At 37.0% G+C, this 17,452-nt stretch overlaps 1 protein-coding gene across 2 annotated transcripts; it reads left to right on the plus strand.

The window, feature by feature from the left end:
* The first annotated feature begins 12 nt into the window (after window positions 1-12).
* LOC105033861 (uncharacterized) lies at window positions 13-16,708 on the plus strand. 2 transcript variants are annotated; one of them, XM_010908818.3, is made up of 18 exons: window positions 13-218; window positions 1,129-1,261; window positions 4,167-4,284; window positions 4,743-4,847; window positions 6,289-6,407; window positions 6,521-6,604; window positions 6,700-6,846; window positions 6,958-7,027; window positions 7,114-7,268; window positions 8,943-9,107; window positions 9,228-9,299; window positions 9,417-9,534; window positions 9,613-10,278; window positions 10,380-10,519; window positions 10,599-10,862; window positions 11,027-11,650; window positions 14,703-14,858; window positions 16,346-16,708. In XM_010908818.3, the coding sequence occupies exons 2-18, from the start codon at window positions 1,133-1,135 to the stop codon at window positions 16,412-16,414; spliced, it is 3,201 nt and encodes a 1,066-aa protein (XP_010907120.1). In that variant the 5' UTR covers window positions 13-218; window positions 1,129-1,132; the 3' UTR covers window positions 16,415-16,708. The 2 variants fall into 2 exon arrangements, with proteins under 2 accessions (XP_010907120.1, XP_073100004.1); XM_073243903.1 differs by having other exon boundaries at window positions 91-218; window positions 1,133-1,261.
* The last annotated feature ends 744 nt before the right edge of the window (window positions 16,709-17,452 follow it).

Raw genomic sequence — 17,452 nt, forward strand, 5'->3', positions numbered from 1 at the left:
ATCCGTTGAATCGGACCGCCTAGAGAAAGTCTCGAAACTTCCGGACTCGTCTTTCTTTTCTTTTCCTTTTTTTTATGCTTCTCTCTTTTCTTTTGTTTCTCGTCGGCTCTTATTTCATCGTTGCTGTAACCAAAATCCTGGCTCCCTGATCGCCTCTCTGCTCTCGTCTCTCTCGGATCCCGTGTTGACGCTTCCGATCGATCCCTCCTCCGGTTCTGGTAAGTCTGTCTTCCTCTTTCCCGACTACTCCCTTCCTCTTCCCTTCGAACTCCGACGCCGGCGAAACGATGCCGCCCGAACCCAGGCCGTAACCCTCTTAACGCTGGAACCCTAACCATCTTCACGGCGGAATCCTAATCTTCTTCTGGAACCCTAATTTTGGCCTTCAGCTCGACCTTAGTCGTAGCCTCCGCCTCCCACACGTGCCCCTTCTCTGGCCCCCCTTCACCCTTCCACCCTTCCGCGATCGAGCTGCTGATAATTCTTTTTTTTTTCTCGCCATTTCTTTTGATTGTATTCATGCTGTAATCTTCTAGGTTATGCGCTGATCTGCATGAGCATGAGTGGGTATTTTATTCCCTTTTGAAATGAATTTCTGTGGTTGATTTTATACTTTTTTTTTTGTTTTCAAAAAATGGTGCAGGAAATCAATGTAATTTATTATTATTACTTTTTTTCTACACGCATGCTGGAATATCTCCTGTGTGATTTATCTGCTTGACTCCTTTTTCCTGCATAGTTTCATTGGTAGTGATTCTCTGCATAGTTTCATTGGTAGTGATTATAGAGAATGCATTTCGGTGTTTCTTTTCGTTCTTGCTTTCTGATGAATCTTTATTGCATATAACCGAAAAGGTTCTCTTGTTGAAAGTTTCCCATATAGCCGAATCTTGTTATAAGTAAATATCTTTACTTGTTGCTTCCTTTGGATCATTCATGTTTTTAAATTGCATAATCAGTTCATCTCAATCATACTGTAGCACCGTGAAATGTTTCTTTTGTTTTCAGTGTATTATGTGAAATAAGCTTATCATGGAGTTATGTTAATGCAGTTGGTTTGTGCCTACGATGCATGCGATCTGTTTCTATCTGTGACATCTCTTGTGTTAATTTGCCTTTTATATGTAGCAAGATGGCAGATGAAACTCTCAATGAGGGTACCAGTTCAAGCCAATCAACTGGCGAAAGTTCGGAACCTACTATTGAGATCAATATCAAAACTTTGGATTCACAGATCTACACATTCCGGGTGAACAAAGATGTAATGCTCTTTGAGATCTCTAGAATACTTGCTTGATAAGTTTGAATTTGGATGATGTTTTGCTTGGATACACGATTAATGGCTTAATAACATAGTATAACCATAAATTTGGATCCATTTCATAGATTTTGATATATGTTTTATCACTGGCCAGTCAATCCACACCTTTCTGATCCAAGTCTGGGACTGGCCATGGCTGTATTGTGTAAAGGGCATACTAAATATGAAAATCATTGGTGTAAATAATATCAGATTCTGAAATCATAAGCGCAGAAGCTCATATGACATGCAGCATGAAGAAAAGGAAGAAATTTCACTTATTATTTATATAACAACCGTACAAGTTGCCGGGGAAGGTATTCGACTGATACTCTAATGTTAGAGCATAAGTTTCTGTACAGTAGATATCTTATGTGTTATGGTTATAGATTTTGAAGTACTAGATTGCTTGGCATGTGCTGTGAAGGTACAAGCTTGGATGCCAACGTACAAAGAAACACACCATTGTTTGCATTTTGTATTCAAGAGCTATATAAGAGGGCCCTACTTGGGATAATTATATATTTGAGTCCAGCATGTGCGACACATGTTTTTATTATTTTTATTTTGATTTTATTTGGAGAAAAAAAATAAATGTTGAGACCGATCCAAATAAATGATAAACATTAGAGGAAGGCCTTGAAAGTTTGACATGATCATGCTCTAACCAACTGGGTTACCATGCGCATGTGGACTTGGAAAATAGGGAGATCTGCGGAGGGGGAAACATGGGTGAATGGAAATGCCTCATGAATGACCGTTGGCAGAGTTTGCACTATGTTATTAAAATAGATGTTGGTTATTTGCCTCACTGATTATCGCATGTTTTGCATCCTTTTCAAGACTTAAGTTACTAGTTTCCAAGAATGAGACTGTATCAAGACATAAATGGGTATAAGGAATAGAGAAAGTAAATTTAGTAGCAAGCACGAATTTTTACCCATTAATTTTTCATCAGAGCTAATACTTGTATGCTCAAAGATAAATAATACTACAGAAAAAAAAAATTTTTGGTCCTTATTATTTTGATGATCAAACAACGAATAATGTTTTGAGGATATCTCGGTCAAGATGAAGGTCTGGAGAAATTCAAAAGAGATGGTGAAATCCTGGCCTTAGTTGCTGGAATCTTCTACCTAGGGTAATGCCTATTTTTGAATCTTCTCAGAATCTCAAATTATGCACCTTCTTCTTAAATGCTTCATTACTAAAAGTGTTCCAAAAAATATCCCCTTCTCCTCACCTGTTCCTGCACTTGATTCTAGCAACTTAGATTCAGGCCAATAGATGATGATAGAGGTATTGGCCAAAGTAGTTGAGAAAAGATTAGTTAGCATTCTAGGTCGTCATTTTTTGAATTTTTATAATTAGGACTCTGTTGCCATTGATGTCAAGGCCAAGGTTTGCATTATCTAGGGCAACAACGTGGAAGAACCTTAGCCTATTGCAACAACTTTTTCCAAATAAAAAGAATATTTTATGTATTTCTTTTTATAGCAGTTTACGATAATTTATTATATATGCCTTTGAATGCTTGTTCAGATTGTTCATTAGTATTAAGTTTGAAAAATAGTGTTGCATTAAAGATTGTTCTAGAGACATGCATGTGTAGCAAGTGCTAATGGTTCCAAAAACGACTGCTCTTATTCCTTTCATTATAAAATAATACTGGTAGTTAGGGTTGGATCCAATATTAATTTCCGTCCTTATTTGCACTTGATTATTGAGTTTTGATGAGCAATGTTATCCGTTTTTTAAGCACATGGGCAAATCTAGAATCTTCATAATTTGGATTTGGGCCCATGGCCTAGTTGTTTGACAAGGTCTTTTGCAACATGAAAGCTTTTTAATTTAAGCTACCATCTTATCAGGTGTGGTTCTTTTCTTTTTTTTTTTTTTTGGAGCAAGACAAATTCATCATATTCCTACTAATATATCATATACTTTCTATCTATAAACATTCTCCCCATACATCTTTTAAGATTGTTGTGCTTATTTGTTATTTCATATTATTTTCATGCAAAACTAGTGCACAGGCGTGTGCATTGCATTGAGAAGTAGACATAATTTTATTCAAAATACTTTATTTTAAGAGAAAATTACTTTCTTGTTTAAGTAGGCCTAGTAAGGTGGTTGATATAAATTTGGAAAATAAGGAAAGGTCAAAAATATAAATATCAAATTTTGAAGTGAAGATGGAAGAGGGAAGAAGTGAGATGGAATGTTGGGGTTGAAATGGGGTATAGAGTTTGAAGAGGGATAACGTTGTTAGATAGGGAGGTGATATTGAGGGGGAATCGTCTTTCCAAAATTATGTATGCTTATAAACAAGGTTTTTCATCTCCACCACAATCTTGGTTTCCATTATGATATACATAAAAAGCTCAGCCATGTTATCTTGGCTGCTATTAACTGATAAAATTGGAGATATTGGCCACTATAATATATTTGAATTGGCCATATTTTTTAATCACTTTGTTATTTCCTTGATTAGAATTTCTGAGTTAATAAATCTCAAAATCCATACCTAAAAATGGTTCTTAATCCAGATTTATCATATCATCTGAGATTTTGATATCTTGGTACAAAAATATTTGAATGCCCTCTAAATTCCATATTAGCCGAGATAAACCAAGATCTCAGTTCATCTTGGTCTGGGCTACTCACTGAGATAACTGATATATCAACATTTAAAATCCATTTCATAACTATCATGTATAAAATATTTTTGTTTAATTAAGTTTCTATCTGTGGGAAAATATGACGCATGTAGACTCAGTGATGCTCTTTCGAATATAGCGTATATATAGGTTTTATATTGAGTTGGAACTTTTTTGTTTTGACATAGTTTTTAAAATATTTTCAGATGTCAGTGCCGGTGTTAAAGGAGAAGGTAGCTAATGCGATTGGCATTCCTGTGGAGCAGCAGCGGCTGATATTTAGGGGAAAAGTTTTGAAGGATAATCATCTCCTTTCTGAATACCGTATCCATTTTCTATCTTTTTTGTTTTTTAAATGTACTTTGATTTTGGCTTGGTGTTAACTGTTGGTTGACTGCCCAGAAAACTTACTAAATCTCTAGGCCGCCCGCCCCTTCACTCCCCCCACTCTCGCCCCCCACCCCACACAAACACCAAAAAAAAGAAAAAAAGAAAAAGAAAAAACCTGTAGGGGATATAATGCTAAAATTTAGTTTGTTACAGCTTAATTTTTTAGATTGTTAAATCTTGCCTTAGTTAAACCAAATCCATTCTTAGTCAAATTTTTGCTATGTAGCATGCTCAAACTGTGTTAATATCAGTTGGATGATTGGACTGCAAAGGCTGTAGATAGAAATTTTTCTTTCTATTTTTGATGCACATAATTACTTTGCCTGGTACTGTTCTTCCACTTTAATGCCTTCGGTTGTGCATGCATATTTTGTATGCTTGACAATATATAGATCTGGAAGATGGACATACACTGCATTTGGTTGTCAGACAGCCGGTCCAGGCACAACCTACTTCTGGGGTACCATCTGATAGTGCTCACAGTGGTGGAAACCAAGGTTTGATTTTTTTACTCTAGAGTTTGCTGTCAGCTCTTGATGAACAATTTGTTCAGTATCATTATGATGGCACACTTGCCAAGCAGATATTGAATAATTAGAACTTCTGAATTTAAGATAGAAGTTTAGCTTTCTTGTAGTATCTTGTGTTCCACTTTTCCATCTTAACTCAGTTTAGGGACATGGAAGCCCTTCTCAATTTGGACTACCTGTTCCAGGGTCTAAGGACCTACTTTGAACTTTATTAGGCTTAGAAGCAAATTTTGTCTTCTGGCGCTTATGATGTCTATCAAACTCATTGGTCTCGATCAATTTGGGAGGAGAAACTTTTTTGTTTTGGTATTGCTCCAAAAAAGAATAACAGGTCCAGGTCTTGTCAAAACAAACCTGACCTACCTGGATACCCAGTATATGAATCATACATAACATAAATTATATAATTTCAGCTTCAGCTGCTCTTTTAAAGTGTGTAAAAGAAATCTGAAGTTTGTCCCCCGACCGGCCCCCCTTTTCAGTCCCTTTCAATGCCTTCTGCCTAAGGGCTTCATCACTGCTCCACCCACTGCTTGTTACATCAACTTCTTCACATGTTGGAACTGTTTGATACCCAACCCAATAATACATGATGCATGCCCAACCCAGAGATCTGGTGGGTCTAAGTAAGTTTAACTAAATCCAAACCGATATGGTGGAACTGTAAACTTACATAGTTAGACCTTGAATGCATCTACAATCCATATCTTTTGGTTTTAATTTCTTGTTTTTCTTCTCCAGGATTTTAGAAGCTTTTAAACATGGATCCTTACTTGGTATTTATTGATCAACTTAGACTGGTCAAAAACATGTTTTGAGTGTTCATAGCATGTCTAATTCCATTGAGAACAATTGAAACAGTCTGAATTCAAGAAAAGGCCGTCCAAGTGTATCTTAGTGCCATTTCTGTATTCTTACATTCTTTTCCAACCTTGAAAGTAATAGCAATACTTGCTTTCTCAATTTATCATGTATGTATCATGTCTTTTATATGATGCAACCGCCAAATACAGTAGACTTTTGTTGCCTTCTACTGTTCAAATAGCACTCATATCCAGACATTGCTGGGCATTTCTATGTTAATTATGCCAGACCATGCTTTCTTGTTCCTACACCTAAATCTGCTCCTGCGCCTATTCTGATTAAGGTGTGGACGACAGAAAGCAAGGTTAGGTGAAGAGGGATGATGTGGAGTCAGGGTCAACTATTCATTTCATCTGTAATTTTTCTTTTCTAAAAGTAATCTTGATTTTACTGAGTGTCTGCTCTACATTTCATATAATATTGTGGATCATTTGGGAACCTAGCCTCTTATTTCTTTTAAATCACAGCTGGGAAAAATTGTTTTTGCATGACTAATAATTATGCAATATTCATTTATTTATTATTTTTTCAACCTGTTATCCAGGAAATGATTCTACTGGCAATGCACCTCGTAACAGGGCTGGACAAATTTCGCACAGTGTTGTTCTCGGGACTGTCAATGTTTCTGACCAAGGGGAAGGGATGGTTACTGATATTAGCCGGGTATCTACTTTAATCTGAATTTGGTCTGTTCTGTCTGATCAAAGTTTAGCTGGTTAACGTAATTCCCTGCAGGATTTGTTCTGATTGTTCTTTATCTTTTGCATTGTTTTCAGCTTATCGGGGCAGTTCTGCATTCTTTGGGAGCGGGGATCCTGTCTCCTGCTGCTGGAGGAGCTGGCAACACCTCATCTGCTGCTGTAACAAGGATTTTTTTTCATTATTTCTGCTATTTTTACATTTTAACTTTATCTAATGATCAGTACTTATGGTATGTCTTATGCTACCCAATCAGGTCCCTCCAGGTCCTGATACAGAAGGAATGCAAAATAATAGTGGCAGAAGCCAACCTGGCAACCCAGCACCACCAGGATTTACCGTTCTCAATCATCCATTTCAAATACCACAATTTTCACCAGGAGGGGCACTCTCACGACAGAGGGTAGTAATCATCATCACCATCATTATCATCTTCTATTTCTTCTTCGTTGGATTTTTGACGTGAATTGCGTCTGACGGCTGCTGTCTTTTGGATTATTGGTTTGCAACTCAGGTTATTCCTGATTCTTTGACAACCCTCTCGGATTTCATAAGCCGCATGGAACTTGTATTGCAAAACGGTGGTAAGTACATTGCTCCATTTATCTTGAGCTAAGGAAATGATTCATGTTATGGCTAATGAGTTTGGTTTCTTTTGTGGAATATTAAGGTTCTCAGTTGTCTGCACCTACCAACGCTCGTGATCCGCAAAGATCTGATGACCCATCTTTGAACTTGAGAGGATTACTTACTCCTGAGATGTTGGGTTTGGTTGTTGAGCGAGCACAGCAACTTCTTAGCGGCAATGCATCAAGTGCACTTTCTGTATGTCCCAATCTTTGCAATTGTGATGTATTTTCACAAAAGTGATTGCAATGTATGATTATATTCTGTCTAAAAATAAGAAGCAATGACTAGAGTCAGACTTTGGAGTTTTGTATATTTGGACTGGTAGTTGTAGGCATTCCTTAACATGCATGACTGAAAATTTTTATATTCACCTATGCTTGCAAAGTCAAAATGCAGCCGATGATGCCTGCGAACTGAATATTGTAACCAGGATCTGATTTGACTAATTGGCGGTGGATTCATGAATTTTTGTTGTGCGGATAAGTATAGGAATTGTTTCTGTCTTAGTTATTTCATATCTAGCTTCTGCCACCCATGCTTGATTGCCATATCACCCTATTAGAGATTTATTCCCAAAAATTGCTGTTTAAGCTGGAGTGAATGATAAAGTTTGTTCTTGTTCTGATTGTTGGAACAGTGAATTGGTTCTAAGTCGAAATTTTGTATAGTTTGCCTAATTCAACAATATTATATAGTAGCAGATTTGTACTCTTCTGCTTGTTTCAAATGTAGGTTTCAATTTTTGTGCTAGAGTTTCTTTTTTGTAAAAAAGCACTTCCTAATGAACTTCTAACATAGTTTCCATATAAACCCCTCAATTACTGTACAAGATGTTGTGGTTGTCTCACGTGTGTTTGTGTGCATGATAGTGGTCATGGTAACCATTATAGGAAGCATTAAGAAGAGGTAACATACCAGGTGACTTTTGTGATTATCCTTGATGCTAATGCCTTGTATTTAAAGATGGCAAATTGAAAGTCTTAAAATTCATGCCGGTGATATATATTTCTTTTCAGTCCAAGGAGCATTACCAACTTACTAATATTTGCCCCTTTCACTATGCTTGTGAACACCTTTGAAATCGTGAGTGACTATTCTGATTGGAGGAGCTAATCAATTCTAATAATTTAGCAATAGGAACTCCTTTTTGAACGTTGCCTTTCAATGTTTTATTATTCAACAACATTACACAGCTATAAGGTAATTCTGATTGAGATTATTATTTTTCTTTGACTTTTATTTTTCTGCTTTGCTGAGTCAGATGCTTGGATGTGTCCATTCATGCATATGTGTCTATCTGTATGCAGTACTAGACTGTATAATGTTTATGCTAGAAACCTTACCTGAATTGCTGATGGAAACACAAGCTGACATGACATTTTCATACATTGGTTGAGTTGTGCTTCTGTTTTGACTTAAATTCTTTGGTATTTTCATTATACATTTTGCAGTTCCATTAAGTTCTACTCAACACTGCTTAATATGTCGTTAGGATTATAATGATTTGCTTTATGACATTCTTGGGTTTTTCTTTACTCCTTTGCATTTACAAGAATGTAGTCTAATGTAGATTATTCTTGATGCAACAATGTTGCAGTTTTAGTGTGATGTAGATGTTGAATTGTGCTTTTTTTTTTTGACTTAAACTCTTGATGGTATTTTTGTTGTACATTTGGCAGTTCCATTAAGTTACACTCAACATTACTCAGTATGTATGTTGGGTTATAATGATTTTGCTTTATGATTTCCTTGGGTTTTCCTTTGATGTTTTCTTAGAAGCACGTTGTCTAATGAAGATCAATCTTAAGTGATGCAACTATTTAGCAGCTTGTCTGATGTAGATCATTTTTAATCATTGCAACTATGTAGCAATTTGCGGCAAATCTGGAAAGAGGGAGAAGTTCTACTGATCCATTAGTGCGGAGTCAGATTCAGACTGAAGCAATGCATGTAGGAGCATCAATGCAGCATTTAGGTTCTATGCTTTTGGAGCTTGGTCGTACCATGATGACGCTTCGTATGGGCCAATCCCCAGTATGTTGATTATTTTTTCTTTTGTTATGTAATTTTTATTCTGTGAAATACTTTTTTTATGTGGTTTAGTTTGCAAGATTTCAACTAGTAAATATTTATAGAAATTATTGAATAGTGCAGGCTGAGTCTTTTGTGAATGCTGGACCAGCAGTATATATATCTTCAACTGGACCAAATCCTATAATGGTTCAGGTAAAGATATAGCATTTCTTTCTGTTTCATGTCTTGCTTACAAACCTTTGATTGAACATTTTTTTTTTGTATTAAAAAAAACGTTTTATTTATAAGGTTTTTTATTCCTCCATGCAGCCTTTTCCTCAACAGATGAGCTCCTTTCCAGCTGTTTTTTCACCCCCTTCAGTTGGAGTTTCAGGTCCATTTGGTGTTGGAGATCCTTCCAGAAACATTAACATCCATATTCATGCTGGTAAGAGAAATATATTGTAAGACTATATTTTTGACCATTATCCTTATATTTTCAGGACTGACTTCATATGTCAATCAGGGACTTCTGTCGCACCTGGTGTATCATCTGCTGGTACCAGGGCAAGTTCCGAGGGCATTAATGGAGGACGTCAAGGTGTGGAACCAGCAAGCCAAAATGGGAATGGTTCAGGTGATTCAGCTTCGGTGCGAGGATTGCCAGCAAGAACAGTTGTTGCTGCTATTCCAGCACGTTCTTCTGCTGAGACTGCAAGCCATGTCCTCAGTGTTATTTACCCAGTTCATGTGAGGTCTCAGGCATCAGTCTCTATTCCTTTAGCCTCCTCTCAAGGGACGCATCCGTCCATGAGTGGTGGAACACAACCCAATGCAGCAATTGTCACTCCCCAGCCTTCTCCAGAATCTGCTAGTATACCAGCTGTTGTAGCACAAGCAGCTGCACGTGTTGCCACTGCATCTGGTCAAGATTCCTCATCTCCAAGTTTGCAATCTACTGATGCTCAAGGTTTTCAACCATCTATAAGTAGTGGAGTACAACCTATTACAGCTAGTCCATTTTCACAGACGTCTTCAGAAACAGATACCATTGCTAGGCTTGTTACACAGATAAGTACACAGATAACTAATGCACTTTCTGGCAGTGCCCAAGGAAACAACTCATCATCTTTCAGCATGCAACATATTAACACAACACCTGCAACAGAAGGACCTCAACTAGGTGAATCAGGTAGATATCTGTCTAATTTCTCTTGAAGCAGGTCTTTTCTTTATGTTGCTGATTAATTAAATGGTTTTCATTCTTCTAATATGCCTTGTTTCATTTCCAAGGTGCTTCGTCGGCAAACATAGGTGATGCTAATGAGAGTTGTCCAGCTAACAGTGTTCAAGACGCAGGAGATTGTGACAATAGTGGTTCTGTTGAATCACAAGTTTCTGATATTGGCATGACAAAAGGTGAAGGGAAGCAGGTAATGTTCCATGGGTGCTTATAATTATCCTATCCCTCTTCAAAGGTAAAATTGATAAAAACTGTTGTTTCATTTCCAGCTCCAACAAGAAGGCCATGATCTTCCTGACATTGTGGGATCTGGTGGAAGCTTGGCCATCCAGAAACCATCAACTAGTAACAGTGCAGGAGGCCTCACAATCTGCCAACCTTGTGATGCTCCATCGAGTAAATCGGTGGATAAATCTTCAGAGCAAACTTCAGAGTCTTCTGCAACTATGCATGCTTCAAGGTCAAGTCAGGACGTTGAGAGTGGTAGGCCTGCTCCCTTGGGTCTAGGGCTTGGAGGTTTGCAACCTACCAAGGTGATAGAAACTTTTATCTTGCTTTTCAGCAATGGGGAAATATTCGACAATACACTGCCATTTTATGCTTGTTGGTTGTAGCCAAGTATTTGTGACTTATTGTATTCATTTAATTGTGACATCACGTTTGCTTGTATACATAACCATTTTTCAACTGTTTGCAGAGGCGGAGTAGGCCAACAAAGCCTACAAAGAAAGATGGAATATCCTGTGGCACACCTTCAGCCGATCAGAATCAGCAATCTATTGCCAGGGGCCAACAAGTTCTGCATTCTCTTGCTTCTCAGGGCTCTGATACAAGCAGAGTAAATGCAAATGGTCCCATGTCAAGTGTCCTTGGTCAGATGATGGATAGCATGCCTTTGGGAGGGCAAGGTGCTAGGCAGCAAGTAGATGCTGGCAACATGATGTCTCATGTCCTTCAGAGCCCTGCTTTTAGCAGTCTCCTGACTAGTGTAGCTGAGCGGTCTGGGGTTGGTTCCCCTTCAGATTTTAGAAGCATGTTGGAGATGTGTACTCAGAGCCCTGTGATTAGAAATACATTGAATGACATTGTACAACAGGTGGACGGACATGGCCAAGATCTTGGAGACATGCTTTCAGGGTTAGGGAGGGGCCAAGGTGGAATTGACTTTTCAAGAATGATTCAACAAATGTTGCCTGCTGTATCACAAGCTCTTGGCAGGGGGTCAACACTCTCGACGCCTGCTAATGGTGTTGGATCTGAACCTCGGCGTAGTGGCGGTAGGACTGTTGGAGATCATATGCTGGACAGCCGAAATTCTCAGGTGCATGTTGGTTTTTTTTCAGTGTTTTCTGCGTTTTTGTTTCCAGGAAAGAGTTTCCTTTGAAGTTCTGATTCTAAATATGTGAATAATGTTAATTGCTAGCAAATGTTGAATCGTGCCTTTTTTTTTTTTTTGTGGGGGGGGGGGGTTCAAGTTTTGGATGCTCACTTCGTTTTGAAGATGCCCCTTTGAAGTGAAGTAGGCAGCATGTCTTCAGTCAAACAATCAATAAAGAAGTCATGTGTTGTTTTTGTGGTCAAGCTTTTGGAAATCTCTGTTGAATGGTGAACGGCTTAATTTCAATGCTTCATATTGGTGCTGGAAATTTATCTTGTAGGATCATGGCTAAAACTTGTATTCAGTTAAAACAATAAAAGTTCTAAGAAGGCTATATCTTTATGTAGGTTTTGTTACTTCATTCATATATTCTTTTTTGGACTTTGCAAAAATGAAACACAACTTTCTAAGTTTTTTCAGAGGAATAGGTCCTCTGGGGATGATAAGTTTGAGAAATGCTTTCTGCAAGTTGAAACATAGTGGACTTTGGTAAGAGTTTCCTGCACCAAGAAAGTAAGAACAAAAAGCTTGAAAAGACCATAACACAATCTTTCTTTTCCATCAGTATGTCGTGGGCATTAGAGGATCATACCTCATCATAGATCTGTAAATCATGCCCTTGTCTCCCAAAACAACAAGTCTCTTCAAATCCTTGTTTATTCACCAGTTCCCTTGGGGATATAATTATAGTCATTAGGGTGCAATTGTGCTGAGTTGAACCGAACCGAGTAGTTGGAAGCTCGAACTTGACTCGACTCAAAATATTCGGGCTCGAAATTTGGCTCAAGCTCGATCGATCCTTAATATCTAAAGCTCAAACTTGGCTTGATGAAAAAAAAAGGCAAAACTCGTGATCAATATGACTTTGACTCGAATATCAACTGAGTTATACTCGAGCTCGAGTTCGAAATCGAGCGTGAGTCTACTAGTAATTATATATATATATATATATATATATATATATATATATATATATATATATGTGTGTGTGTGTGCGCGCGCGCGCGCGCGCGCGCGCATACATATATATATACATATATATATAAATAATATTATTAAAAATATATATAAATTTGAGTAGGCTCGCAAGCTTTCGAGCTGAGTATCTTGACTCAAAAAAACATTCAAGCTATTTGAGCTTGATGATAACCGACTCAAGTCAAGCTCGAGTAGCTCGCAAGCGGCTTGACTTGTTTGCACCTCTAGAGTCATACTCCATTATGGATTTGTAATAATGACCTTGTCTCATAAGTTAAAAAATCTCTTTTCAGATCCTTGTCCATTTCTTACTCCCTTGTTTCTTATATTCCCTGCTGCAGGGACATGCATATGAAAGGCACTTATTGTATGATTTTATTATCTATTATGGTAATTCCATGTAGTTTTCTTTGAAATTTTTGCATTCATGCTCTTGGAAATCAAAAAAATTACTGGAGAAAGACTCAGATTCTAGACCATTCTGGTAGTTAGACCATGAGATTTATTTGTTTTGGTATTTTCAGAATGAGTGTGTGATTTGTTATAATTGATTCTATTGATAATGCAGAAAATGGGCCTGTCATCTCTATCAAGATGATTCTACTTCATTGGAAATGAATCTATTGGAATAGAAGAAATCAGTAAAAAGGTTTCTCGATGGTCGTATAAAGTGACCAATGTTCTGGAAGAACAGGAGGAAGAAAATGAGGAAAAATTCATGAAAGATAATGAAATTCGTTTAAGAAAAGCCAAACGCATGATAGTTTATACACTAGAAATGTATCTATTGGAATAGAATAAATCTGTAAAAAGGTTTCTCGATGGTCATATAAATTGACCGATATTTTAGAAGAATGGGAGGAATAAAATGAGGAAAAATCAACGAAAGATAATGAAATTTGCTTAAGAAAAGCCAAACATGTGATAGTTTATACTGATAATGAGAATAATATCAATTCAGTGGTGCGTTTTTGTAATCCCTGAATGTTCTTTTCTATTTGTTGCAGTCTAGATTTCAATGTTATTAATTCTGGATAACCAAGAGCTCCTTTTTACTGTGGAATGGTAAAAATAGTTGCTCTATTGTTGTTTAACTTTGGGGAAGCTATAACAAGAATCCTCATGCTACCATATTTGATGATGTTCAGGGAATAGTATGGTCATGGTATGCCATCTTGGTATCGGGCCCAATACCAATGCCATCCTGTTGCTGTGTTAATATTCCTGGTATGGGGGTTGGTTTGGCGTACCAAGTATTGGTACAGCCTCTGTACCATCCGGTATGGTATGGCGTACCTTGATTGTCCTTTTCTCCACCATAGTTTTTTTCCTTTTTTTATTTTTTATTTTTTTGGGTGCTTTGCGTACTTCATCGAGGCATTCCCTTTCTATCTGAACTTTACATGTATGTTCTAAAAGTTTCGAACTTGTGACTATGAACTGAATAGACCATCCCACAGAGTGCACAACAAACTGAATATCATGGTACAATTTGCTGTTTGTCATTCCAGATCTCAAGACTGGAATGATAATTTTTCCTTGTCTCAATGCCACCTCTGTATATTTTGGTTTATTCTAAATTTTCTAGTGGTCTGTTTCATTTCTAGTGCTCTCTCCTTCTCTAAGAAGATATTTTTATTTTGCACTTACAGAATATAAACTATTTTATGTTTTAATTACCTTTCTTTTTTCATATAATGTGGTGACATTGTCTTCTTGGAGTCTAGAAAACTCATTGCACTCTGGTGAATTTGTTCCCAAAAATCTTATCACTTGACTAGAATATCTCAGCATTTTTTTGTCATGGAGAATATAAATTAAATAGCTTTAGTTTCTTTCTTTAGCTTTTTCTTCAAGTAGTCTTTCTTTTGGAATTTAGACTGTTTGTATTGCTTATATTTTGGTTAGTCATTCATGAAAAAGAATCTGTAATTAGGTGTGCTTCATGCTTGACATGAGTGTTATTCTGAGCGCCATTTTTCTTAAAAAACTATTACAATATTTATTGGTTTCTCAGATTGATCTCCATCAAGCTCGTGAAAGAATTGAAGAGCATGATTCTGCTGAAAATATCTTCCGTGCTGTGCTTGAAAGTGCGGGCAATCTGTTTGATGGAGAGGACAATTATGAAGCCCTTGTTGAAGAACTTGGCAATAATGTGGAGTTCATCAAGGTAAGCGTTCTGTCTGCTAATGACATTACTGTGAAGAGGAGACCAAACCAACTTGATTATTCGTTTTTTTTATTATTATTCTTGATGTATTCGGCAAGAAAATGTGTTTTCTGGTTTAACTGCACATGGTGATATTATGTCATAATTTGAAGTAACTGATAATGATGAAAATCATGGGGCAAGTGCACGTCCCCTCGAAATATAATGTTAAGTTAGAAAATGACCAGCATGGTTATGCAGTTAATTGGAAGATACAATTAGGTTTTCCTTGGATGAGCTTGTTTTAGCAAATTGTTTACCGCACTTCTCAGTTATATAAAACCATTTTACCAAGTCACCATTGCTTGAGGAAAACTATTACTACATGCTTCGTTTGACCATAACTGACATCAAATATCAACTTGTTTCTGATGATGTCTGTGCATGTATGTGGGTGCATACGTGCACATATGGATACATGCATTTATGCAAGTATAACCATCTGTAAGGGTACATATTATGCAATTGTGATTGGCTCTGGGTAAGAACCTGTCACCGCATGGTTAAAGATTAACAGGTCTTAGTACTGGTGCAGCCGTGGTGTAGTGCACATTGAACATGGTCTCTGATTCACAAGCATGTTGGTTCAGGAAATTATGTGTCCTGGGATCTCATTTCTTCCACATGCTTGTGACTTGTGTTTGTGTCAAGTCTATGTTTGAACTGATTGTATATTAGTCATATGGTTAGGATATGAAAATATTTTACATGGTGCAACATTGCAACTATTAAAATTGAGAACATTAAATAATCCTTTGCAGGCCTTGCTGTTTTAGGTGCCTTGAAACTTAGCATTGAGTGAAAAAGCAGCTGTGAAACTTCATATATAATTTGCTTACAAGGTTAATATAAAATCTCATGGAAGTCTTCAGACCATGCTCATATAGCTGTCAAAGATTTGTGCATCTGCGGTTTTGGGTTCAAACCACCTTAGCTGCAAAAGAGAGAGAGATTTATTTTCATAGGTTGGTCTCTTCTGCTGGAATCTTTGTTGTTTAAACCCTTTGTTCTTCTATGCTTAGGTATTGCATCAGTAGTATTATGACTAAAGTGGAGAACTTGAAACTAAAATAGGAAAGAACAACTAAGGTTTATTATTTTCGAGCCCTGTTCAACTGAGTTGTACATAGGTTGAATTTAATCAACTGTTTCAGCAGCGTCAAACAGGTGAAACATTGATGGCTGCAACGTACTCTCATTTTATGTGATTTGGAATGTAACACGAACGTGCAAATTTGTGGAACACATCATAGTTGGTGCCAAATTTGGAAGTTGACAGAATTACCTATTATGAGAATGTTGCATCCTACATCCCTACTTTGACATCATTATCCTTTTTTCCAACATCATTATCCTTTTTTCCAAAATTGTGCAGTTGAAAAAGTTCTTCGCTTCATCAGTTTTTGTTAGCCTCCTGGAACTCAAACCAAAGAAATATAATTTTGCAGGAGTACATGGAGATGTTGCGCCGTAGCATCCGTCAGAGGCTAGAAAGAGAGTCCAGATCAGAGTCTTGAGTTGCATTCCACGTGCTCGGTGAACCACTTCTTTGCGTGGACTTGGTGTAAGTGAAAACCTGCAGTTCCATGTCGTCAACCTGCCATTGATGGTAACAGTACGTGCGACATCCTATTTGTTCTGTCGTGGGTTCAATCTTTTCGGACAAATCCTAAGGTGCGGAGATCTTTGCTGGTGGTGTGCATGATGCAAAGTTTGTACCATTTCAAAACTGTAACAAATAATTATTCTCGTTTGAGATGGTTACATGAAACTATCAGGGTTATTTAATGTTTACTTCTTTATTCTGTGTACCTTTATCTCTTTCTGGAAGCTATAGAATAGATGCCAATACAATGAGAACACCGAGTGGTCACCTTTGACCTGCTTCATGTTGGCTGCTCGGTGCTAATTAACTCGATGCTCTTAAAGCAATTGCCCCGGTTTATTGAAGCTTTCTTGGTTGCACCGCAGTCTAATGAGTCCAAAATTATATTTTGTTAGATATGTTCAAGCTTTTCATTTGCCTTTGAAACGTGGCCTGACTAAATTTTGTCGTATGATATATTTTGGTAGCTGGTTTAGGGTTGAGTAAATAATTGAAATTTAAAAAAATTCATTCAAGCCGATCCAATGAACATCGATTTTGGTTGGTGTTCATTTTGGTTGGTTGAAAGATGTAAATTGGATGGAATTTGATTGGAATTTGTAAAAAATTGATTATTTATGGTTGAATTCGGATCTTATATTTTTAATCTGTGAAATCTATATCAAGAATTTATTTTTGGTATATCATGAACTCACTTTTATTTTGTTGTGGTATATCAAGAATTTATTTTTGGTATATCATGAACTCATTTTTATTTTGAGATGATGTCGTTTAGATTTTAATATTTTATTTTAAAAAATATTATATTATTTATTTAAATTTATAAAAATATTAATATTGAATTATTGGTGAAAACATGCCATAAATCTTTTCGGATGTAGTTGAAGTCATCTGGTGAGTTTTTGGGATCTGGCTAGCTATTTAAGGTTAAATTACTCTAGCCTATCTG

Source organism: Elaeis guineensis, chromosome 9 (genome assembly GCF_000442705.2).
Source record: "Elaeis guineensis isolate ETL-2024a chromosome 9, EG11, whole genome shotgun sequence".
Lineage (NCBI taxonomy): Eukaryota > Viridiplantae > Streptophyta > Magnoliopsida > Arecales > Arecaceae > Elaeis > Elaeis guineensis.

Excerpts from the sequence above, each read along its gene's own strand:
- LOC105033861 (XM_010908818.3), top strand. The coding sequence starts at position 1,133 with ATGGCAGATGAAACTCTCAATGAGGGTACCAGTTCAAGCCAATCAACT. Across the intron at positions 6,408-6,520 it reads TGGTTACTGATATTAGCCGG|CTTATCGGGGCAGTTCTGCA; the intron begins GTATCTACTTTA and ends CATTGTTTTCAG. Across the intron at positions 6,847-6,957 it reads GGGCACTCTCACGACAGAGG|GTTATTCCTGATTCTTTGAC; the intron begins GTAGTAATCATC and ends TTTGCAACTCAG.